The 26789-nt window shown below is 41.1% G+C and overlaps 1 protein-coding gene and 1 long non-coding RNA gene across 2 annotated transcripts in view; one reads left to right on the top strand and one right to left on the bottom strand.

Annotated features, from left to right (window-relative positions):
- Positions 1 to 26789, bottom strand: part of LOC134287857 (uncharacterized) — a 134417-nt gene that overhangs the window by 12023 nt on the left and 95605 nt on the right. The window lies entirely within an intron of this gene.
- On the top strand, positions 21918 to 25293 carry LOC115266965 (uncharacterized). The gene is made up of 3 exons (XM_029873683.2): positions 21918 to 22082; positions 24667 to 25002; positions 25075 to 25293. Exons 1-3 carry the CDS (start codon positions 21943 to 21945, stop codon positions 25229 to 25231), a joined length of 633 nt encoding a protein of 210 aa, XP_029729543.2. The 5' UTR covers positions 21918 to 21942; the 3' UTR covers positions 25232 to 25293.

The following is a 26789-nucleotide window of genomic DNA, read 5'->3' on the forward strand; positions in this document are numbered from 1 at the left end:
CTTGGTGATCGCGACGTTTAATCAGTTTAATCAGTTTACGCTGTTAAGTGAATCCCCCTATTGAAAATCTAAATAAACACAATACATATTTGGTTTTAGAGGCGGCCGCAGAAATTGTTCTAATTTACATATCCATACTGCGCCGAGAAGGATCCGTTTCTAATCCATTTTTTTTTCTGCCGCCTCTACCACGTCTTATATCAACCATCCAAGCAGCGTTAATGAAACGCTTCCGAGCTCTGGAGCTGGGCTGATCGATCCCTGCTTGATTCCCGGCGTTCATCGTGTCATTCGTTTCATCATTTTGCCTCCGAATCGTTTCCATTCGATGCTGATGTCCCGCCTACGGTCCAATAGTACTCAATACTCATCCAACAGCCAATAAAATAATGCACATCCGGCCTGTAAACAAAAATCCATGGGAGTAAAATAGGTTAAGGACACATTGTTAAAAATCCGTAATTCAGACATGAAAAACTTACCTTCGAGCTAGTTCATGATTCCGTTTATTTCTGCCTGGCTCGACTGTTGTTTATTCCCGGGTTTCACTGCGACCGCAGTGAAAAAAATCTCCCCGGGAGCGAAACCGACCAGCTCCAAACGGTGTTGTTGATTTTGCAGCTTGAGAAGCGTTTATTTTTCATCAATTCTGTCGTTTACAAACACAAAAGCATGTAACTGTTTGCCAAAGTGTCGAACATAAGTGAATTATAGTAAATTGCACTGGTGTTAGTGCGATGTGCAATTATAAAGGCCAACAGTTTCATATGAGGTGAACACACATTGCCACAATATTAAACAAGTTTGTATCGCCATATTGTTCAACAATACGTGCAGACTACTAGATAGTGTAACTGTTAGGCATGGTTTGACCAAACTGTTGTTTATAGGCAACAGCTTCTGCTTTTAGACTGTTCAACAATAAAGTAAGTTTTTGAGAAAAACTAACCGTGTCAGCTAGGGCAAATTAACTGTTTGGACTTTATGTCAAGCGGTATTTTTCTATGCGGGAAGGTTTAATATCGAAAAATGGCGATTTAGATGAAATTGAAAAACTATGCAAAGTTTCAGATATTTTTGAAATGGTCGCTCAGGATCGACTGACATGACTCCGTGGAATTCCTCAGTTGTGCTTTAGTGGACAAAATTTGAAAAAGATTCTGCATTTGTGGGCTATTCTGCACGAATTTATAAGCATTTTAGAAAAAGGTAGAATTATCCTATAGTCAACTTTGAGCTGTTATATCTCCGAATTCAATGAACCGAATGCTATGAAATAAGGATTTCCGGGCTTATATTTTACACAAAACAATGCTCAGAATTTTCGATAGGTTAGTGGCAATATCGGTATTAATCATCCTAAAATTGATTCAGCATATACCATCTGACCAGCCTGGGATCATAAAACGTGTTGACCTTGTAGCTGCGATTTCGGATCAGGCTTCCCGTGGGGCCATGGCTGGCAATGGCCAATATACGGTATCCTAGGCTCAACAATGTGGAATTCAATATGGTATAAGGACATGCTTCCGAAAAATCCGGATTTTCCGAAAACTACATTCATTATACCGGAGCAACCAAATATTTTCTAGATAAATAATGAGTTTGTGAGTTAAATGAGCCAAAAGTTTTTAAAATCGGTGAAAAATTGACAGAAATATGATTATTTCAGTTTCATGGGTACCTGGGTACCCTGCCGGCATTACACGTAATAAAAAAATCAGAAACCCCTCCCCCTGCCCCTCCTCACTTGGAAATTCGGTAACCCCGTTAATAGATATATATTCACGAGATCTAGCAGAGTTTCAACTTCCTACTCTCAATAATAATACAAATATTGAGATTGGAAATCGAAAAAGGTACCCGTATACACTACTGCCCACATAAGGGTTAAAAAGCATCCCATTACTTTTTCAATGAATTGCCGCCTATGTTGTTATTTTCTTTCAAAACATATTTGTATTCAGGACAATTAGAGGAAAAAAAAGAACTTAACCCGCAAACACCCGGGACGATTTACTTTTGGCAGAAATGCAATATCTTCTTTGTTTTAAAACATTTTACACCGGAATTTTTTTTTATAGTCAAGGGGAATAGTTGTGCTAAGAAATGCATGGTACCTCCCCCCTTTGCACCCTCACCCCTTTTGCGGGGAGGCGAAAATACGTGGCTTTTTTGTATTTTTTATAAATTATACATGTTTTTGCTGAAATTTCATCGTTTTGCTAAGCATCAATAGTTTTCACTGATCCTAGACATGCAATGTATTACTACCCATCATAGTCTGTTGAAGTTTTGATCCCAGAGCTATTCTAAGGCCTCCAAAGTACTCCGAAGTTTGTGACACAAATCTAACATTCTCAACCAAATTGTATACACGATGAGTGATTACAGAACATTGTCTACGGTACTCAAAAAGCCTCAAAGCACCCCTTGAAAATACATGGTACATAAATTGGGTGATCTAGGTCATCCAAACTACTCTGGAATTCATTTTCTTAAGACCCAAAACATCTACCATCGTTTGTGGTCACTCTGTCCAAGAAATTTAGACACGTTGATGTCCATTACACCTTACAATGCTATGAGCAACTTGATATTGTGGTAGTTGGACATTCCGTGAAATACAAATGCCTCCAATACACTTTGAAGTTTGGCTTACGATATCTCCATACTGTCTCATGCTTTAGTTGTGAAATTTTTTTCGTGGAATGTAGTCTATAGTGCTGATGGAACCTCAGTGTACATCTATAATGCTTTTGGTACATTCATGGGATATTCCAGGCTATCCAAACTATTCTGGAATTAGGAACTTCAACGTCTACAGGCTCTACTATTGTTTTTCTTCACTCTATCGGTATAATTCTTTCACGATTGTGTCTGTTGCACCTCATTATATTACGAGTATCTGTATTTGTTGCTATTTGGGTGTCCACTGTGTAAGTGTTTGGTTTGTTAATTGGTTGTGTCGAAGTGATTTTGTGTTTAATTATGCGAAAAAGGATATAGGACAGGTAGACTTTGCTCTAGTGCAGGTTTTTCCCTAGCAGACCCACCTGACATAGAAGTAGGGCGTTAGTAGGCGAAACCACTCTGACTACCACCACCTATCTCCTGGCTACCACCGAAGGAGCTTCAGAAACCCACCATCAGATGTCTTGAAGGGTATCATTCAGGCGGCCATAAGGAGGGCGAATTTGGGGCCATTGCAAGAACCCCGAATGGAAGGGCAATGACCGATGCCTCAGGTCAAGAACCCCGAAGGCAGAGACTGAAATTCCACTCGCTCACTTGCCTAAAAACAGTTGAAGAGACTAGTTCGAGGAAAAGTTAAAAATTGTGAGCTAATTCAGTTACACGAAAGCTATAGTGGAAAGAGTGGAAAGACGAGAGGAAGAAGAGAAAGAAGTGAGCGGAAATTGGACATCAGGTAACGGCCATGGACCACTAATTTTCTATTACCGTGGTTTGACCATTCCATTCACAACAGGACCCCGCCGTTTTGGTATAGAAACCACCACATTTCTATTACCGCCCCTACGCTGTCCTAGTGCCCCATTCCGGGTGAATTCCGGCATCGTTGTTGGCCGAAGACCGATCCGCTAATATCGGTAGCCTAGGACGCGGGGGAAGGTCCCAGGAAGCTGCAGCGCGAACCCCTAGAGCCATCGCAGAAGCAGAAAGTGGCCAGACGTGGCCGAAGCCGTGAAGAACCAACGGAGAACATCGGCGGCCGTTACCAGGCTGCGAGGAAAGCGTGGTCAGGTGGTTGGTGAGGAGCAGAGGGGCCCCGACGAAGAAAAGGTCAGATTAGCGTGTAAGAAAGTGGGAAGAAGTGAAGGTTAAGGAGTAGGCCAAACTTGTGTCAGAATAAAAGTTAAGAAAGATAGAATAAAGTGGGAGTTTTTTGAAAAGTGAAGTGCTTGTGGTTTTCCTGGGTCTAGTGCGAAATTTCCCTGTCCCGCGGTAAATTAGGGGTAGGCGTGCCGACCCTGAGGCAGTTGAGTCGGGGAGTCTCTAAGACGCTCCCGATTGGCTGACCCGATACTTACAACTGGCATACAAATGGACCCAATGTATTTTGAAGTGTAGGTCGCAATATCTGTAAATCTTAGGATATTTTTATTGTAGCGAATGCTTGCGGAATATAATCTACGTTACTCTTAGAACCTCAGGGTGCAATTCTGATAACTAAGCAACATTCACTTGGTGATCTAGGTCATCCAAACTATTCTGGCATTAAGACCTTCAAGCTGTACCAAGAGCTGTACACTCTTGTATCTCTTTACTTTATTCTTCCACGATTACCTCTGTTGTATCTCGTAATGTTTTGAGTATTTTTTTGTGTTGCTTGTGCATCCACTGACATACAAATGATCTTTATTGCATTTGAAAGTGTCGGAAATTACCCAAGATTTCCTCTAGTCGTTCCTCGGAAATTCCTCCAGGAGTCCTTCAGAAATTCATCGTGATATTCTCCGAGGATATCTCTACGAGTTCCTAGGAAATGTCTCAAGACTTCCCGTGAAATTCTTCAAGAGTTTCCCAGCAGTTTCTCGAAAATTTATTCAGGAGCTATGCTGGAATTCCTTCAGGAGTTCCTCAGGAATTACTTCAAAAACTTTTCGAAAAATGCTGCATGAGTTCCTCGGGAATTCCTTCAGAAATTCCCCGAGGATTCCACGGGTGTCCCCCAAGGATTTCTTCATGCATTCCTTAAAAACTCATCAAGGAAGTTGTTAGGACGATTTCCCGCGGAACTAAAACCACCCATCGACAGCAGCTTCTTACTCCAAGCAGCTTCAATACTGCAATTTATTTATTCAATTATTATTACATTTTTACATTTCTTGGTATTAAATCTTACAATGTGGTATTCGCACTCGGGACAAACGTATCTCCTAACTGCAGTGCCCTTTCTCGTTCACTAACCAAACGACACTGCCGAGTTGTAAAATTATAACCACCGTCGGCCTTCGCACCGCCGCTTATGTACTACACTCTTGCTTTTGAGTTACCAGTTCCACTCAACAGCAAGCGTACTGAAACTGTACGCAACATTCCCCCCCGTGGAACTGGTGACGAACTAGATCTCCAAATTATTTTGCTACTCAGCATCTTCGATCTAGATGGCAGCACCGTACCGTCGGTGATGCACATTGCGGTAGGTACATACACCCAAATCGAGCCAACTCGTTCCACTGCTTCAACACAATACCCACCGGGATCAAACAGCATCGTTTTTAATTGATGACGATCGCCTCGCATTCTACCGCGGCGGCGGCGAGCGTATTGATCCGAGTCGTTTTGTCTTGCACAGGTCCCGTACGCATCACACATCACAAAGACCATTGTTCCCACGGCTTCAGTTTCGTATTTTGACTCACCCTCTGGAATTTTAGTATACATTCGATTGCTGCTGTGAGTCGATGACGTCAGAAATCGGGTGCTGATGAACGAAACAGCTGTAGAATCAGCTGATATTGTTTTGCTGCGCTTTGTGTGAGTCGTACACACTCGATCACCGCTGATGATGCTTTGCTGCACAGAAGATGAAGAGGCTACTTTTTTCGGACACGATGTTTTACTGCAGTCATTTTGTGGCTGGGTTTTGTCACATTTTGGAATCGGCTCCTCCGCCGTTCCCTTGCTGACGTTGCTCCCATCGTATTGCCGTAACACTGCTTCCCTCTTTGCGCTGAAATCTGCCCTCATTTTCTGTGCTGCCTTCTCGAATTCTTCCTCCATTTTCACCAGTTCTCGCTGGTATTCTTCTTCGAGGTGGCGTTCTTCCTCTTCATAATACTTTCGCCAAAACTCTTTCTGCTCCTCGTGATGCTTCCGCCATAGCTTGCTCTTCTCTTCTAGAAGGGAAAGTTCTCTCATCGTACTTTCCATGGCGGGATGCTGCTGGCTGATGTATCACATTTATTGAAGATTGTTAGGACGATTTCCCGCGGAACTAAAACCACCCATCGACAGCAGCTTCTTACTCCAAGCAGCTTCAATACTGCAATTTATTTATTCAATTATTATTACATTTTTACATTTCTTGGTATTAAATCTTACAATGTGGTATTCGCACTCGGGACAAACGTATCTCCTAACTGCAGTGCCCTTTCTCGTTCACTAACCAAACGACACTGCCGAGTTGTAAAATTATAACCACCGTCGGCCTTCGCACCGCCGCTTATGTACTACACTCTTGCTTTTGAGTTACCAGTTCCACTCAACAGCAAGCGTACTGAAACTGTACGCAACAGTTCCTCCCGAGAGTTCCTCCAGAAATTTCTCCTGGAATTCCTCCAGGAAATTTTCCAGGGATTCCTCCAAGAATTTTCCTAAGAATTTCTCCAGGGATTCCTCCAGCGATTTCTCTAGAAGTTCTTCCAGGGATTCCTTCAGGAATACCCCCAGGGATTTCTGCATGGATTACTCAATGGATTCATCCAGGAATTCATTCAGGTATTCCTTCAGGAATTCCTCCAGGAATTCCTCCAGAGCTCCCTCAGAAGTTCTTCTAAGATTTTCTGCAGCAACCAACCCAGGAATTTCTTCAGGATTCAAGGATTTCATCCAGAAATTTCTCCGGCGGTTCCTCCAGAGTTTCCTCCAGCAATTCCCCCAGAAATTGCTCCGGAAACATTCATCAAGAAATTCCTCCAAGACATCTGTCTAGAATTCTGCCAAGAATCCCTCCAGGAATTCCAAAAATTCCTACTGTACCTTTTCCAAGAATTTTACCAGAGAACCCTCTAAGACCGCGGGCACCAAAGTGCAGCCCGCGGGCCGCACGTGATGTCCAATTCTCTATGTTTCTGTAGAATTCCTTGCAATGTTTCTTATGGAAGCTGTTCTACTCCAGAAATAATAAAGAATAACGTGTTGAATGTTTCACAAATCGACCCAAGCGTTGCAATACGAGCAGTTGAAAAAGTGGGCCTGAGGATCACTGCTCTAAGATATCTGCCAATAATCCCTTCAGGAATTTCGCTACAAATTCCTCCAGGGATTTTTCAAGAAATTCCTTTAGAAGTTCATTTAAAAAATCCTCCAGAAATTCCTTTATGAATACCTCCTAGATTCTTCAGGAAACCTCCAGAAATTCCTCAAGAAAATACTCCCGGGACAACTCCAGGGATTCCACCGAGAATTCCTTCAAGGATTCTTTTTCAGAAATTCGTTCAAGAAGTCCAACATGAACTCCCTAGTCAACACAATCGTATATGATGTTGGATAGGATGTAAAACTGGAGGCGATATACGCACATTTTACAAGCAGTTAAATGGAAGCAGGTACGCATATGGCCTCCACATTATTTATTTATTTATGTATTTATTTTTATTCACATGTGGCGTAAGGTAAATACCTTTTAACTTGCCACAAAAAGAAGATACAAAGTTATTTTACATGGTACTTAAATTCTAACTTATCTAATTTCCTGAAGTGAGTCAAAAATTTATTAATTAATCTGTACTGGCGAGCCAAGCTAATAGATTTCGTTTGAACAAATTTAGAGACGGACTGGATTTCAACAATGAAGGTAACTGATTCCATATTGCAATGCTAGAGGCAAGAATGATTGGCCATAGTATGTTGAGTCATGGTTAGGAATAGAATAATTTCTTGCTCTAGACTGTCTCAGTGGAATTAGTTTACTGTGCAGGTAATTAGGTTGCCCTAAATTTATTATTCTATATAAGGTCAAGCATGTTCTATACTTATAAAAATTTAAAAACGAGCATCCTAATAAGCCTTTATATAGATGGGAGATCCTAGAAAACCTGGGCAGATTATAAACATATCGCACACAGGCATTAAAACACAAACGAAGTTTATTTAACGCCGAAGCACTAGCATTGGAATAGATAAAATCACCGTAAGTAAAGAACGGTAATAACAGTGTTTTGAACAGGCGGGTTTTAATCTGAGTATCAAGGTGTCTTGTAGTTAAATGCAAACGTTTAAGACTTCCGTATACTTTCCCACATTGGGAATTGATTTGAGCTTCCCAGTCCAAATTACTACAAAAAGTTATACCCAGGTTATTCACACGATCAACAAATTCTATTTTTTTCAAAATTTATGAAAATATCTGGTGGATTCGGCGGCACTCTTCTTCTACAGATTAACATAGCCTTTGTTTTAGATGAATTTATGGGTAATAGGTTAGCAGATGACCAAACAAATATTTTGTGTAAATCATGGTTTAGTTTAATCGACATTTGTTCAATATCAACACTTTTCTCAGAGCACAAATAAATCTGAACGTCATCGGAAAAGATATGCACCGAACAAAAGTCCAGCACAGAAGGGAGGTCGTTTATGAACATAGAAAAAAGTAAGGGACCCAGAATGGATCCTTGGGGTACACCAGATTTGATGGTTTGGGATGCTGAAGTACATCCATCATTGACAACAATTTGCGATCTATCTGATAAATAGGATTTAATCAGATGCGCTGCGGAAATGGAAAAATTAAAAAGGCAATTTAATTTTTTCAGCAACTTACAATGCGAAACACGGTCAAAAGCTTTAGAAAAATCTATCAGCAGTAGTATAGCAATCCCCTTTTTATCAATTTTCAGGGAAAGATCATCATGTACTTTCAAAAGTGCCGTAGGAGTACTATGGTTTTTACGAAACCCAGATTGCAGAGGAGTCAACAAGTTTGAGCTGTTCAAATAATCCGATATGAGATTTTTCATCAACTTTTCGAAAGCCTTTGAAAGTGATGGTAAGATACTGATGGGACGAAGATTCGAAAGCGCCATAGAATTTCCCTTCTTTTTGATCGGTATCACTTTTACAAATTTACAGGCTCGAGGATAAATAGAGGTTTTAACAATTGAATTAAAAATGTGCGTTATTTGATTCAGAGCTAGAGGGAGTAATATTTTTATGAAATTCAGTGGAATACCGTCTAAGCCAACAGCGTTCGATTTCACATCGAAAATCGCATTCACCACCTCATAATTTTCAAAAAGGTGAAACTGAAACCCATTAGTTTCACCAGGAAGGAAATGAAAGTTGGTATCATCTGTTGAGTAATTTGATGAAAAGTAGTCGTTAATATCATTGGCTGAAAAATTCGCTGTATCGCATGATGGAGTGGTTTTCGAAAGGCCTAATCGCTTTAATCTACTCCAGAGCACTTTGTTGGGTAGGTGAGTATTAATGTTTTGTTTTTCATAAGTATTTTTAGCGCTTCTAATCAACTGCGTAACCTTGTTCCGCAGACGATTAAATACAGTTCTAAGTTCAGGTGTTTTGCTCAGTTTCCAATTCCTGTAAGCCAAGTCCCTATTTACTATAGCAAGCTCAATCTCACTGGAAAACCATGCGTTAACTTTGGTGGAAGCAGTTCTTAAAGGAATATGAGTATCATGTAGAAGTGTAATTTGATTATTAAAAAAGTCTACCAGCCAGTCTGGATTTTCACAGCGAAAAAAAGTATACCAATCTATGCTTTCAAAAGCTCTTTGCAATGCAATGCTATCGAAATTTTTGTAATCCCTGTAAAGAACACGATTATCACTAGCACATCCCAACTGTAAGGAGAAGAATACCATATCATGGTTGGAGACACCTGGCATAGCCACTTGATCATGTTTCGATACCAAATTCGGACTGTCAGAAATCAGGAGGTCAAGCAAAGAACAACCATGTTGATGATAATATGTAGGATCGGTATTGATACACTGTAACGACATTGTAGAAATCAGATCCGCTAATCTTCTTTGCCTACTATTATTTTTTCTTAAATCCGTGTTAAAATCGCCAACAAAGAGAGTGAAGTTATATCTTACCGTGTAGTGCTCGAAATGCTCGAAAAGCAGCATGGAACAGTCTTCCTCTGGTGGATTATAATAAATACCTAGGAAAAAACGTTCAGAACGGCTCGTAATTTCAAGACACATGTAAAGCCTGTATCCGCAATAATCGGGACACAGAAGTACGGCAGTAGCTCTGTACTGAATCGATAAAAATCTGCCAAAAATTAACTGAGATCTCTTTAATGTATGTTTATTATGTGTGCAAAATTTCATAAAAATCGATGCATTACTTTTAACTGTGGAAGAGAATCAAACTGACGTGGTTTTTAAAATTTTGTACAACCATGACCAATTTTCATTCGCATAATAGGTGGTTCTTTTTCGTTACAATTCAAAGTTCTGTAAGGATAATTATGAAATTTTGTAAGCAGTTATGATACTTATAGAGACACTTTCTTGCAAAATTTCATCAACTTTTATCAATTGGATTGAAAGTTACTGCTGTTGATAGAGGTTAGTGTTAGTGAACATGTTTCATGTTTTTCATGTGCGATGTTTGCCCATTCATAACTTTTGAATGTATTTGCCAATTTCCATCAAATTTTCACAGAAGGTAGTTGATTATGTGTGTATTACGCCTGCAAAATTTGATGATTATTGGTATAGTACTTTCAACAATATAATCGAAACAATAAGGGGTGCTGACTAGTTGTTGTCTGAGGGGCTAAAATCACGATCAGCCCCTTTATATGTTTCGAACATAAAATTGTTGATAGTGCATCATTTTTTTTGAAATTTTGCCCATGCAGGTAAAGTAGATTGAGAGGTTTATGTTCAAAATTTCAGCCATTTCCTTTATCAAATTCAAAAGTTACAGCGCTGACAAGCTAAACCAGGGGCTGTACAAAATTCAATTTCACGCGTTCTGCTGTTTCATTGCTACAACAAAAAGTACTGCACCTATTCACATGAAATTTTGCAGGTGAAATGAACACATCTTAAGCTATAGGCAGGAAAAATTTGAGCAATTTTATTTGATCTATTGCAGAGTTACAGCTATATTTCTGCGTCCCGATTATTGCGGATACAGGCTTTATCAGTTTTTCCCCGATTAGAAACGTCATTCACCGAAGCTTTGAGTATTCGCCCTACTAGGTTGTTCCTTATGTAAACACAGATCCCACCTCCATGTCGATCCCGATCATTTCTCAACAACTTATAGCCATCAATTTTGATCATATTATCATTAATAGAATCATCTAACCATGTTTCAGACATACAAATGACATCCATTATACTGTCATGGAAAATCATAGCCAATTCATTAAATTTTGCAAACCTTCGTGCTATTAAGCTTTGGACATTCAAATGGCATATACATAGCTGGTTACTGTCTAGGACAGAGGTAAAAACAGCTCTGGGTATTAAAGAACTCGTTGAGGCATTGCTTATAGAAAATGTATTCATTGATATCTAGAGGGTGATGTTCAAACAAACGAGGAAAAACAAACTTTAAGGTGACTTCCAGTACAGTTAAACAAAAGTGATTTAGAAAAGCTGTATCTAATTCAATAACAAAATCTCTGTAATTATAATTATAAACGTCGACGCGGCTTCAAACTCGAAAGTACAGCAAATACAGGAACTATCCAGAAATGCAGGAACAGATTCACCAATCACAGCATCAGCAGCCCCCTCAGTGCGAAACGATCAGTACACATTTGACATCATTAAGCTAGTGCAACTCGGTTATAGAATAAATAGCTACAGCATCATCAGCCTCGTTTCTCTTCACATACACAGCCCCATCTCTCGTAAAAACCTTCGATATGCGGCCCTGCTTTTTAAGCCTAATTGCTTCGATGCGAACTTCTCTCATCGCAGGTGACAGATTTTCATTTATGAAGACGCGATTGTTGCTGTCGAAGCCGATATGACGAAGTGATAAAGAGCGACGCTGGAGATAGGTTCTGTAAAAGTCGTCTCTAGCAGTACGCATGGCAAACTCACACAAAATAGGTGGTGTCGCCCCCTGAGCAATAGGATATCTCGCAAGACGTTTGAGAATAGCAGTTGGAACATCATCATCTTGATAACCAAGACTTGAAGCTATGTTTCGGAACACCTGCCTTAGATCCTCGGTTTGAAGGTATGGAACACCAGAGATCACAAGTTCATGAGCCCTTCCAGAAGAGTCCAACCTACGATAAGTCTGCATAACATCCGAGCGAATGTTGTCGACTTGAGCCGAAACCGTTGCTAAGTGTCCATCACACTCACTTTTACTGGCGGCAAATTTTTCCTCCAGCGCATCCATTCGATTGTTCATTTGATCCATACACGAGTCAAGTTTAGCTTCCAGACGTTCGTTGGACTGAGTAATCGTGGTAACTAAGGACTGCATCTTGATCCACAAATCGTTGACAGTTATAACAGAATCGGTATCGTCTTTGCGAGCTGAGTTACTTTGAGCGTTGACAGTAGAAGTAGAGGAAGAACGAGTCAATGGTTTGTTTTGGTTCAGACTCATTGTTGCGGGATGCGTGATGAATACGTAGACTTTTCTGAAGGGTTGTATAGCAATGGCGATGGGTGAGCGAAATGAGCAGACAACAATTTTAATTGCGTTTTAATAAGCTTCACCGAACTAAACGACACAAACTCGTCAATTGTGGCACAGATTTCTATATGAGGAACTAATTCGCACGAGAAACTAGATTTTAACTTTGGTTCTTCTAACGGAAAAAATCGTTTGAAACTGCGTCGACAGGAACACACTACTCAATAGTAACCATCCCTTCAGGAACGTATAGCATCCAATTCAACATCATATAAGACTTTGTGTTAGCTGGGTCTAATAAGAATCTATCCAATACCTGCTCCAATATTTATGTCAAAATCTCTCCAAGAATCCGTCCTGATTGATTGATTGATTGGTTTGTCTTTATTAAAGAGACTTTCAGCCCTTGGCTAAAGTAATCCGTCCTGGAATTTGGCCAGGAGTTCCTTTATAAATTTCTTTAGGAAAACCTCCAGGGTTTTTCAATAAATACCTTCAGAAATTCCTCCAGAAATGCCTACTGGAATATCCCCGGTAATCCCTCCAAGAATTCCTTCAGGAAATCCTCAAAGAATCTCTCTAGGAATTTCTCCAGGAATTCCTACAAGAATACTTCCAGAATTTCTTCAGAAATTTCTTGAAGAAATTTCTAGAGAATACTCTGGTGGAATTCCTGGAGTACTTTCTGCAAGAATTCATGTAGCAATTTGTGAAGGCATTTTTAAAGAATTTCCCAGGGAAATTCTTAGAGGATTTTTTTAAGGTTTTACTTAAACTGCGAGGAAATTTGGATTTTTTTTTTAAATTTTTTGGAATTATTTCCTGTAAGAATTCATGGAGTAATTCATGCGAGTAATTCCGAATTTACGTGAGGTATTTCACGCAAGAACTGGAATTGAAGGAATTTCTGGAGAAATTCCTGTTGTAATTCCTACACTAGTTCCTACAGCAATTCCTGTTGAAATTCCTGCAGTTATTCCTGGAGGAATTCCTAGAATATTTCTTGAAAGAATTCCTGGGGTGTTTCCCGGAACAATTACAATTCGAATTCCAGAAGGAATTCGTAGAGTCATTCCTGGAGAAATTCCTGGAGTTATTCCTGAAAGAACTCCTGGAATATTTGCTGAAGGAATTTCTGGAATATATCCTGGAGTATATCCAGGAAGAATTCCTGGAGGAATTCCTGGAAGAATGACTGATGGAATCCCTGAAATAATTAAGGGGGAATCCCTGTGAGGAATTCCGGGAAGAACCCCTGTTGGAATTGCTAGAGGAATTCCTAGAGGTATTCCTGGAGGAACTCCAGCAAGAATTTCTGGAGGATACCGTGGAGGAATTTCTGAAGGAATCCCTTGATGAATTCATACATAAATAAGCAGTTATTCATGAAGAAATTTCTGGAGAAATAACCCGGGAAGATAACTCGGAGAAATTCTCTGGAGGAATTTCTGGAGTATTCCCTGGAGGAAACTCTGGAGGAGTCACTGGAAGAATTTCTGGAAGAATCCCTTGAATCCTGAAGAAATCCCTGGATTAGTTGTTGGAGAAAATCTTGGATGAATTCCTGAAGGAGCTCTGGAGGAATTCCAGGAGGAATACCTGACTGAATTCCTTGATGAGTTCATGGAGGAATTCGCGAAGGAATCCCTGGGGGTATTCCTGAAGGAATCCTTGAAGAAATCCCTTAAGGAATCCCTTGAAGAATTGCTAGAGAAATCGCTGGAGGAATCCCTGGAGAAATTCCTAAGAAAATTCCTGGAGGGATCGCTGGAAAACTTCTTGGAGGAATCCCAGGAGAAATTTCTGGATGAACTCTTGAGAAAATTTCCTTGAGGAGTTTTAAGGGAATGCCTGGAGAAATCTTCGGAGGACTCCCGTGGAATTCTCGGGGAATTTCTGGAGGAATTCCCGAGGAACTCTTGCAGGATTTTTCGAAAAGTTCTTGAAGTAATTCCTGAGGAACTCCTGAAGGAATTCCAGCATAGCTCCTGAATAAACTTTCGAGAAACGGTTGGTAAACTCCTGAAGAATTTAACGGGAAGTCCTGGGGCATTCCCTAGGAACTCGTAGAAGTTCAAGGAGAACATCACGATGAATTTCTGAGGGACTCCTGGAGGAATTTACGAGGAACGCCTAGAGGAATGCTTGGGTAATTTCCGACACTTTCAAATACCATAAAGATCATTTGTATGTCAGTGGATGCACAAGCAACACAAAAAAATACTCAAAACATTACGAGATACAACAGAAATAATCGAGGAAGAATAAAGTAAAGATATACAAGAGTATACAGCTTGAAGGTCTTAATGCCAGAATAGTTTGGATGACCTAGATCAGCAAGTGAATGTTGCTTAGTTATCAGAATTGCACCCTGAGGTTCTAAGAGTAACGTAGATTATATTCCGCAAGCATTCGCTACAATAAAAATATCCTAAGATTTACAGATATTGCGACCTATACTTCAAAATACATTGGGTCCATTTGTATGCCAGTGGACACCCAAATAGCAACAAATACAGATACTCGTAATATAATGAGGTGCAACAGACACAATCGTGAAAGAATTATACCGATAGAGTGAAGAAAAACAATTGTAGAGCCTGTAGACATTGAAGTTCCTAATTCCAGAATAGTTTGGATAGCCTGGAATATCCCATGAATGTACCAAAAGCATTATAGATGTGCACTGAGGTTCCATCAGCACTATAGACTACATTCCACGAAAAAAATTTCACAACTAAAGCATGAGACAGTATGGAGATAGCGTAAGCCAAACTTCAAAGTGTATTGGAGGCCATTTGTATTTCACGGAATGTCCAACTACCACAATATCAAGTTGCTCATAGCATTGTGAGGTGTAATGGACATCAACGTGTCTAAATTTCTTGAACAGAGTGAACACAAACGATGGTAGATGTTTTGGGTCTTAAGAAAATGAATTCCAGAGTAGTTTGGATGACCTAGATCACCCAATTTATGTACCATGAATTTTCAAGGGGTGCTTTGAGGCTTTTTGAGTACCGTAGACAATGATCTGTAATCACTCATCGTGTATAAAATTTGGTTGAGAATGTTAGATTTGTGTCACAAACTTCGGAGTACTTTGTGTCGGACGGACAATCCAATTACGGACCAGACCAGGTAATACTTCGGAATTTGGGCAAAAATACAGAGCACAAACGCGACCGACTTGATCCGAACAACTTGTTTTTATTAATGATTTGTCACAACAAAAAAAGGGAAAGTAAACTACTACTTCATGTATGTGTGTGTTGTTTTTCTCTGCAGGGGTGGATTCGCGCAATCGATCTAGCGTAACATATTAAAAGTCCAACACTTTGGAGGCCTTAGAATAGCTCTGGGATCAAAACTTCAACAGACTATGGTTGGTAGTAATACATTGCATGTCTAGGATCAGTGAAAACTATTAATGCTTAGCAAAACGATGAAATCTCGCGTTTAGTATCATACAGGCGTATCTACAATGATCGATTTCTCTTCGTCGATTTTCTCTTCGGATTATTCCGGGAATTATGACAAATATTCGGATGATCTTGTTGGAGAAAATGCAACGGTCGTCCGGTTTTCGACCTGATTGCCGAACCCCCTAGTGTCGACCTAATTGCCGACACCCCAGTTGTGTATATTTTTGACAGTCCGTTTTGTGCACGTTACCAAGACAATGACAACAGTTGTATACCAAAGATCTTGTACACGGAAAAACGAAAGTACCCAAAAGTGAGTTCATCCCACCCAACTTCGAGGTTGCGTGCGGGAAGCCAATTTTGAGTTGCTCGAGTCGATGTTTAGGTAGGTAGTTTGCATTTAGGCGTATACGGCCAAAGTACCTAAGGTCAAGGTTCTTTTTACTCAACCGTCAGTTAAAATTACTCAACTTTCGGTACTGTGCCGCTTACTCAATTTTGGCTTCCCGCATCGAACTCTCAAAGTTGGGTTGTTTTGCTATTCACTCTCTGACAACAATAAAGAGAGCGAATGAAACAGGATGCAAAAAAGAACTCAAAAGTGAGTTTAAAAATACTCAAATTTGGGTTCTCTTGTTTTTCAGTGTATGTATGTTTACTGTGGAATAAATGTTTATCGCTTGACGACGGAACACTTGCATTTTTCCTCCCGCGGTATTTTCCGAGTTTCCCGGTTGTGTTTTCGCGTTTCCACGCATTATCCGCTGCGTACCTGTCCGCTTCGTCTAACAGGTAATGTGCCCAGTGAGAGTTGCGCGAAAAACGGTTTAATCGGAACGGAAAAAGCGGAAAAAGTGTCGGTCGTTTGTGTGGCGCTTGTGTAATTTCTGAAAAGCCAGCAGCGATGGAGGCGCTGAGCAAGTTTGTCCAGTTGAACAACCGCAACTGGCAAACATGGAAATTCAGAATGGAGATGCTGTTAACAAGGGAAGAACTGTGGTATGTGATTGATACCCCGAAGCAAGAGGCTGTGAACCCCGGCCAGTGGGAGAAAGACGATAAAAAGGCCCGCGCGACGATGAGGTTGTGTATTGAAGAAAACCAGTACGGGTTGATTCGTGCGGCAGCTAGTGCGAAGGACTTTTGGAACAATCTGAAGCAGTACCACGAAAAAGTGACGGTTACTTCCCGGGTCTCGTTGTTGAAGCGGTTGTGTAGTGTGAATCTGCTGGAAGATGGTGACCTTGAGTGCCATTTGTTTGAAGTGGAAGAACTTTTTGACAGACTGACGCAGGCCGGACAGAAGCTAGATGATTCCCTGAAGGTGGCAATGATTTTGCGGAGCCTCCCGGATTCGTACTCGGGACTGGTTACTGCTCTCGAAAGCAGGCCGGATGCAGATCTAACGGTCGTGTTAGTGAAGTCAAAGCTTCTCGACGAGTTCGAACGTCGGAAGGAGCGATCTGTGAAAAGTGAACATTCCGGTGAACTGAAAGCGCTGAAAAGTTTCAGCATTCGTGATTCTCCCAGGCGGAGATGTTTTTATTGCAAGAATAAGGGTCATCTGAAGCGAGATTGTCCGGTGTTGCAAAGGAAGTGCGAACAAGAAAGTGAGAAGAACGAGTCGTCGACCGCGAAGCAAGCCGCAGTGAAGGACAGAAGTGCCGTTTTGTTTCTGGCAAATGGTGTCCGGTCGAGCGGATGGATTGTGGACAGCGGTGCAAGTGCTCACATGTGCAACGACAAGCGATGCTTTGAGACTTTTGATGACAAGGACATTAGTGAAGTGATTCTAGCGGATGGAAAATCAGTGAAAACAGCTGGATGCGGAACCGTGCAGCTAACCGGCGTGAACGGGTGCGGAAGCGCGGTTGATGTGACCCTGCAGAAGGTGTTGTACGTCCCGTCGCTGAAGAGTGGGCTGATTTCCGTGAAAGTGCTGACGTCGAAAGGTTTCCATGTGGTGTTCCGGAAGAATGATTGCGACATCGTGAATGCAGCTGGTGAAGTGACTGTGAAGGGAGATCGCCGAGGTAGTTTGTACCAACTAAGGACGGCCGAGCATGCGCTGAAAGTAGTTGGAAGAAGCAACGGGAAACGTCGGCGTCGCCGGAAATTTGAACACCGAGCCTCGATAGCGGTGAGTGAACGTTTTGAACATTCTGCTGAAGGAGCGCTGGTGAAGCAAGGCGATAGCCGAATTTGTGAAACCAGTGTAGAAGAAAGAAGAACGCCGCTGCAGGTCGAGTTGGAAGAAGCTAGCCGCCAGGAGGAGGTGGCTGTACAGCGCAAAGGATCGGCTGTGACTGTGAAACCTTGTGTGAAGCCGAGTGAAAGCGTTGCTGTAAGTGATCCGGATGACAACGAAGAGTTCTTTGACGCACGGTGTTAGTGTGCGGAGGATCCAGCCACGGTTGAGGAGGAGTCGCAGGAAGTGTCAAGTGTTTCCGGAATTGCGATGTAGGTTGTGCTGGAGTCGGAATGGTGAATAAGTGGGAAGGATTGGTAGTGATACCAAGGACAAACATCACCGTGACTAGCACGTCCGGAAAAGTGAAGCGACTTTGTTTTGGTGGATAGTTGGGGTTCTGCGGGGTTCAGCAAAGGTAAGGCCAACCGTTGAGGAGGAGCGTTGGAGAAAATGCAACGGTCGTCCGGTTTTCGACCTGATTGCCGAACCCCCTAGTGTCGACCTAATTGCCGACACCCCAGTTGTGCATATTTTTGACAGTCCGTTTTGTGCACGTTACCAAGACAATGACAACAGTTGTATACCAAAGATCTTGTATGTATGTTTACTGTGGAATAAATGTTTATCGCTTGACGACGGAACACTTGCATTTTTCCTCCCGCGGTATTTTCCGAGTTTCCCGGTTGTGTTTTTGCGTTTCCACGCATTATCCGCTGCGTACCTGTCCGCTTCGTCTAACAGATCTCTCGGTGTGTTTCAGTAAAGGACGACTAGGACTAGCATCTAGAATAACAAAAACAATCAAAAATTATTTGCCGACCAAGTTATCCACCAAAGAGATAATCGACGATGAGAAATCGATCATTGTAGATACGCCCGTATGATACTAAGCGCGAGAAATTTCAGCAAAAACATGTATAATTTATAAAAAATACAAAAAAAAAAGCCACGTATTTTCGCCTCCTCGCCAAAGGGGGGAGGGTGCAAAGGGGGAAGGTACCATGCATTTCTTAGCACAACTATTCCCCTTGACTATAAAAAAAAATTCCGGTGTAAAATGTTTTAAAACAAAGAAGATATTGCATTTCTGCCAAAAGTAGATCGTCCCGGGTGTTTGCGGGCTAAATTGGCATCTTGAATTTTGAAACGATGTTGAAATTTAAGAAAACTTGGTGTTTCATTACAAAAATAATCTAATCGTTATAATGTTCTTCCGTATTCAGAATTTTAAGTTAAGTCTAAAGTTTTTCAAAGCTCATTATATAAGGCATAAATTGTCAAAAATTTATTGCATTCGGTCCATTGAATCCGAAGATATACAGTAGACGTGCGCTCGGTGCAAGCGGTTTAACTGCCATGCTTTTTAACTGCAAGTCCGCTAAGTGCAACAATTTTGCAGTTATCGCACCGCTATCTGTCAAAAACGAAACGTCAACAGAGTTGCGATGTTTATCAGATGCAGTACAGTAGACGTTCGATAAGTGCAACATGTTTACGTTTAAGTTACCGAATAAAATTCGCTAACTGCAACGACTGACAGCCGTCAAACAGTTGTCAATTGCTGTTGGATGCAGCCAGAATGCACTCAAAAACATCGCAATGCAGCTGTAGTGCATCTGAAAAACATCGCAACTCTGTTGACGCTTCGTTTTTGACAGATAGCGGTGCGATAACTGCAAAATTGTTGCACTTAGCGGACCCGCAGTTAAAAAGCATTGCAGTTAAACCGTTTCCACCGAGCGAACGTCACTCAAGCAAAATATGCAACAGAAACTTGCAAAAAAATTGTTATTCTGCATTCTTGGGAGCATCATTGATTTATAAAAAAATATACAAACTCATTAATTAGAGAATCAATTTTTCGATTTTTGGCCTATGGCGGTACCACTGTGCCACGTAAAGGTTTAACGTGAAATATCCTGTCCAGGATTATAACGGGCGTAATAACTATTTTCAACAGCGCTATGGAAGGGGTAATATTTATGACGAGCCGGACTCAACAGCCAATTAAACAAAATCATAAACGAAATATAATTGAGATTTTTCAAATTGAAAAAGGTTTGTGCAAATCAGGTGAAAACTGGAATGCTACAGAAACGTATACAATAGTAACAATTTCTATTGACCTTAGACGCATGTTCAATAAATAAGTGAAAAAAGATCGTTAAATTCACTTATCAGTTGAAGAGTGTATCGAAATTAACCCACGAGCGATCGCGCTGTTGTATTTTGTTCAACACGTTGAAAAAACTCGCATTTTTTACTCAGCATTAGCGTGGTGCTGACGCAGGTAGTCAACCGCGCGAGTTACGGAAGGTTAAAGTTTATACACACATGACAGAAAAGTTAGTGAATAACAATGGTTTATTTTTTGACAACGAAAATTATAAAAGTTTAATAACATAGTAAAAAATAGGCTAATAATAATACTAATTTTGAAAAAATACAGCTAATGTTATGGAAGTATTATTAACTGACAAGTCTTACAATTTGTAAAATCGCATTAATCGATCAAAACGATCAAATCTGACTATACATATCAATGGTTGCTCCTCCGTGATTGATCTGAGCTGGTACCAATTGCACTGAGATCCAAATGAATAAGGGCTGGGACACTCCACTTATTCTCAAAGTGCAATTAGAGCAGCTCATACATTTTGGATCAATAACGGCGCCGGCCACGTCCTTATAGTCAGTTGGGAAGAGAAAGGAATGTTAGAGTGTACTGGTTGTTGTTACTAGAGACCGAGAGCACTCTGCGTCCCCACAACCAGCACGGACTGGGGTATTTGTTAGACGGAAAGGATGGGAGATCTGGGAGTCACCGTTGGATCGGTGATGCGATCCATGGAAAGGGGTTATTTTATAGTGTTCGTAAGGTGATAGATTGTGTGGTGAATATGGTCAAGCGGCACAGCACGCTTCGGTTGCATAACTTTAAGGCGTTATATACACTGTGCTGTGAGTGGAAATTGGAAGGGAGGGAAACGATTTTGTTTTCCAATTCGTTTCTGGTTCTAGCGATAGCTATGAATATATGAATATACATGAGTTGTATATGTAGAGAAGAGAGAAAGATAGAGAAAGTGGATAGAAAGATACAAAGTAGGATGAAAGTGACGGGCCAGGGATTGAACCCATGACCTTCTGCATACGAATCAGAAGCGGTAGCCACTAGACCACCAAGCCCGTCTTACAATTTGTAAAATCGCATTAATGATTTAAAAGTTGTTGTTAGCAAGACTAGGCCAACCTAAAAAATGAGCAAGACTATTTCCAAATATTTTTTCAGCATTTCGATACAATTATTATTATTAGCTTTATTAGAAAGATCTTCAGTCCGAGGCTGGTTCATTTCCAGCGATTCGATACAATCCTTATACGATGTTTACCGAGACGTATATTTATACCATGCACGGTAGAGCATGCTGGTTAACGTACACGAGAAATTCTGTTGTGATGATTTCCGTTAAGTGCTAATTGATATTGTACGTTGTAGATGCTGCCCAGCTTTCCAATTCCTCGACACAGATACGCAGACAAAACACGGAATTATTCCGGGGATGAACTATTACTGCAAAATTCCCCTTCTGCTTTTCTATGACTAATAGTACAAGCCGCATTTTGGAAAACAAGTTCACCACCGTAAACCACTTGAGCTCGTCTTTACGGTCTACAGAATCAATATCATCAAAGCACTAATTTCCCATCTGACGAAGAAATATGCTAAGAGAGAAAAGACTTGAGCTAAATGTCTAGAGGTAGATTGACTTTAATGGAGACGGAAACCGTATGACTGTGCTGACTGTGGAACGTGAACTTAGAATCACGTACCGCAAGGCCACACAAGCTTGAGCTCTGGACCGACCAGGGAAACTCAGTGATAATCAATCAACGAGACCGACGAGAGGTATTTTTGGGTAAACTTTGAGGAGTTGAACTTCACGTATTCGCATCACGGCACTAGTCAGATATCTAATAGAAAAAGCAATGCTGGGCATTTTGCTGTTTATTGGATTTCTGTCGGTTGGAGAAAGTAATGGACAGTATACTGGGCAGGCATATGACCCACAAAGCTACTACAGAAAGGTGGCGAACAACTATAATACAGGATTTACAGGATGGAACAGGTAAATAATTTCTGAAGTGCCATCGAATAGAAGAATTCTGTAATGATCTCCAGGTGTAACAATAAGGGAGACTGTGTTGGAAAATGGTGCTACGTATGGCTATATTTTTGGAGGCGGCGAAATGAATGAGTCGTAGCCAGTTTTTGTTCGTCAGCTAGTGGGCGCTGAACCTTACAATTGCCGGTCTGAATTCCTCCTCCTTGGCTGCCTGAGCGTTTAGGTCTTGGGCAGCGATCGTACTCGCGTTCGAGCTGCTCGTAAAATGCATCCTCATCATGTCCCATCAAAGATTTTTGGAATTCCTACAGGAGTACTTACAGCAATTAGTCCAGGAGTTCCTTCAGAGATTCCTCCAGGAGTTTCAAGGACTCTTGCAGATGTTTCTTCAGAGATTCCTGCTGAATTTCCCCCGGGATTTCTACATAAGGTACTTCAGAAATCTCTCCAGGAGTACCTTCAGAGAATCTTACAGGGGGATCCAAGGATACTCCCAGGCAGGGATGCCATATATACAGATTTATCTGTATTATACCGATTTTTAAGCATCCGTAGAGATTTTATTTCATATGAAATACAGATTTTTGAGCTAGAAGGGCTAGTTTTTTTGTATGGGATACAGATTTTTGAAAAGAGCGATACAGAACGATTTCAAACATCATCTGGCATTTCTGCTCCCAGGAAAATTCAGGGATTCCCCCAGAAGGACTATATACTATACGAGAAGGTTTATTCAGAAATTTATTCAAGGATTCATATGGGCTAAAAAAGTAAGGAAAATGCATTTGGTTACTTAAATTGATGGACCCCCCGTTAGTTAGAGCCACAACCATTTTTGCAGACCCCTCGATTTTGGTCAAATGGTGGCTCATTTAAACCGTTATAACTCGAAAGTTTCTTCAAAAACCACCTCAAAACGAATTGTTATGAAACGAGGAAAGATAGAGCTACTATTTACAATAATAAAAGGTTGGGTCGGCCATATTCATTTTGGCCGTTGGATTTTTATTCCCAAACATTTTTTCACCATGATGGCAACCACCGATTTTCAAAATTTTTACATCATTTAAAGCTGAGACATTTATACATAACATATTAAAAAAATTAGAAATGTCTTTTTCTTCTTTTGAAAGTTATCTGCTGTTTTTAAAATTATGCCACTTTTGCGCACTGGGCCCGGTGCCGATCGTTTACATAAATGCAGCGTTATTTCGCAGTGTTTACGAACACGAATTTAAAATCTGAAACCACTATTGGAAAGGGGTGAGACACAAATTATGTGACGCAAAAAACGACCTTTTTTAACCCCCCCTCCCCCCTATGTCACACTTTTGTATGGGACCTCAACATTTTTTGTATGGGTCGTCACATTCTTCAACCCCCCCCCCTAAAAGCGTGACGTAATTTGTGCACGACCCCAAAGCTGAAGGTTTAAGCTTTTCAAAACACTAAAAAAAGTTATAAAAGCAATGCCCGCATCATTGAGAAACAGTCAAAAACGGAAACGAACCTCCGATTTGCCAAAATTTTGCGGCAGGTGCCTTTGTGTATACATGCAGGCGTAAACTCGGATGCTTTGCATGCCGTTGACGGTGCGCATGAAAATGTATGGAGAAAACGTGGCTTAATTAACAAAACTGCAAATAACTTTTGATAGGAAAAAAAGACATCTCTAATTTTTTGATAAGTTATACATTAAAGGCCTCAGCTTTCAATTGATGCAAAAATTTTGAAAATCGGTGGTTGCCATCATGGTGAAAAAAATATTTTGGTGTAAAAATCCAAGATGGCGGCCAAAATCAATATGGCCGACCCAACTTTTTATTGTAGTAAATAGTAGCTCTATCTTTCTTCTTTTCAACAACAATTCGTTTTGAGGTGATTTCTCTTAGAATTCGTTCGGGAATTTCCTCCGGGATTCCTCTTTAAAATTGTTCGAGTATTCCGCTTGGAAACCCTTTGGAGTTTCTTCCAAGAATTCTTTCAGAGGTTTCCACTGGAATTCCTGCAGCGATTTCTCCTGTAATTTCTTCGGAGATTTCTCCTAGAATTCCTCCGGGATTCAAGGATTCATTTTGTAATTTCTTCGGGCATTTCTGCTGATATTCCGTCGGAGATTCCTCCTGGACCTTCTACGGGAATTTCCTCGTTGATTCCTCCAGGAATTCCTTCATAGTTTTCTCTTGGAATTATTTTGATGATTTCTCATCGAATTTCTTCGGAGATTCCTGTAGGAATTCCTTCAGGGATCCCTCATGGACTTCCTCCGGCAATTCCTCATGGATTTTTTTCGGGGATTTCTCCTGGAATTCCTTCGTGGATCCCTCACGGAATTTCTCCGGGGATTCCTTATGGAAATCCTCCAGGGATACCTCATAAAATTCCTTTAGGGTTTCCTCTTGGAATTCCTTCTCAGGGATAAGCGCAGTTTCGAGTTCAAAGGGAATCGCTTAAGTATAAGTGAAAAATTGTTATCAAGTCACCGCACATGAAGTGTGTCTAACAGTCACTCCAGGCACAAAGCTTTCGGTCAACAGTATTGTAAAGTGCAGTACATCAGTTACTATAATTTGCTTTTTTTTGCTAGCCCACAGATTTATACGCAACGCAACGGCATCCCCAGTGATCAATGGCAACAAACAGCTAGGTCGGCTTACTATAACCCATACTATCTTCAACAATTGTACGGCAATTCGTACTCGCAACAAGCACAATCCGGATGGACTCCGTATTTGTCCGGATCGCAAGGATACTACAACAGTAAAGATCGCAGCGACGGCTATGGCTATGAATATCCACGTCAAAGACAAAGCTATGACTTGCCGTATTACCAGTCGCAGAACTACGTAGGAAACCCCTTGTACGATGGAGCAGGATACGGTCCACGATGGTTTAATGATATTGGCGGGTTCGGTGGTAGAAGGTAAGATGATTCACCTGTAGAAAAGCTAAACTTTATTCGATACTAGAACCAATCGAATTTTCGTTATTGCAGGCAGGACACACGCTGGTATGGAGGGGCTTCCCGGCGGAATGGATTAGCTAGAACCACGCCAAAGCCACCCAAGACCACCACAACGACGACTGAGGCACCAACGAGGAAAAATGTGCCCAGAAAGAGCAAGTTGTTCGTACCCAATGTGTGGGGATAATAACTGGTTTCAATGCTGGCACTATGGATAGATTCGGATAAATAAAACTTTTAAACTTATAATCCGTTTGACGTTTCTTCTGTTGAAATTTGTTTTCTTTTCAATTTAAACTGTGTTTAATAGGGTAAACGTAAATCATATACTTTGGACAGGTTGAGGACAACGTTGGGAAAATTATCTTATTTATACGCTTATTAAATGACTGTACTTTCTGGTAGTTTCTGGTAAGAAACATATTAACAAAAGCAATTTAATCTGTTAAAACCATGAATTTAGCCGGAGCCGTGGCGTAGTGGCTACACGTTCACTTCATAAGTGGATGGTCATGGATTCGATCCCAGCCCCGACACTTTCGTTAGTTGCTCTTTCCCCCTGAAAGCAGCTGACACTGACCCTCTTCTGAACCTATGGCTCAAATGGGCCCGGATACTTGGACATCGGCGAACGGCAACCCCCAATCGGACTGGAAAAAGGAACAACCAACAGCCACACATCAACGTCCTCGTGCTCATCATTCTACCATGATAGGGTAGGAAGTAAAAGCAGCGCAATGGCAGCCAGTTCGATATAGTAGTAGTTGTTCCGGGAGATAGACAAAACACTGATTCCTTTTAGCAGATCGCCATTTTTATTTCTTGCAGCAATACAGCTTGAAGCTGAAATATATTTTAGCCATTAGTATTAATTAACAAATTCAACTTCTTATGAATTCCTCTACTCACATTTTTCAGTGTTATGATTTAAAAAAAAAACAGTACAAATATGGTGAAAATATATAAAAGATGAAAATATTAACAGTATGCTTAATGGAGGTTCTTCCTCGGCGCACGACTTTTCCAGTTCTGCCTGTCGAGCGCAGTTTGTAAGGTTGTCAGACCCGACTTCCGCTGTGTGCTTGCGTTCGCTTCGGACTGACAGCGTTTTAACGTTGGGCGTTCGTCGGCTCACTTGAAACCGTGTTGCCAGTTGCCGACATTGTCCCCCCCGTAACACTGGTCTTAGTGCCAGTTTTACTTTCTTTAGCCACATCCAACACAGCCAATTTAGATACCGGTCTTCTCAGAAGACCCCTCGCAGTTTGAACCAGTGCCTGCCTGACTCGGCCATCCCCACTATGAATTACCTCTAGAACACGACCCCTTTCCCAGCGACCTCTAGTTGAACCATCCAACACGAAAACCAAATCTCCCTCAGTGACAGGCTTAACGTCTTCAAACCATTTTTCGCGTCTTGTCAGTGTTGGCAAATATTCTTTTAGCCAGCGTGCCCAGAAAATTTCTAATTTCCTTTGTATCTCGTTCCAGGACCCTTTCAATACTCCGGCTAGATTTTCCGGTTCTCTTCCAGGCTGTCGACTTCCCGTAGAGCTGCCCAACAAAAAATGGTTGGGGGTTAGAGCCTCACTTTCTTCTGAATCAAGTGGTAGATACGTAAGAGGCCTACTATTAACTATCCATTCAGCTTCGACTACCATTGTTTGAAGTCCTTCGTCATCCAACTTTGGGTCAGTGAACGCCGCTTGCATTGCCGATTTAACCGCACGTACCATTCTCTCCCA

This window comes from Aedes albopictus, chromosome 2 (assembly GCF_035046485.1).
Source record: "Aedes albopictus strain Foshan chromosome 2, AalbF5, whole genome shotgun sequence".
Lineage (NCBI taxonomy): Eukaryota > Metazoa > Arthropoda > Insecta > Diptera > Culicidae > Aedes > Aedes albopictus.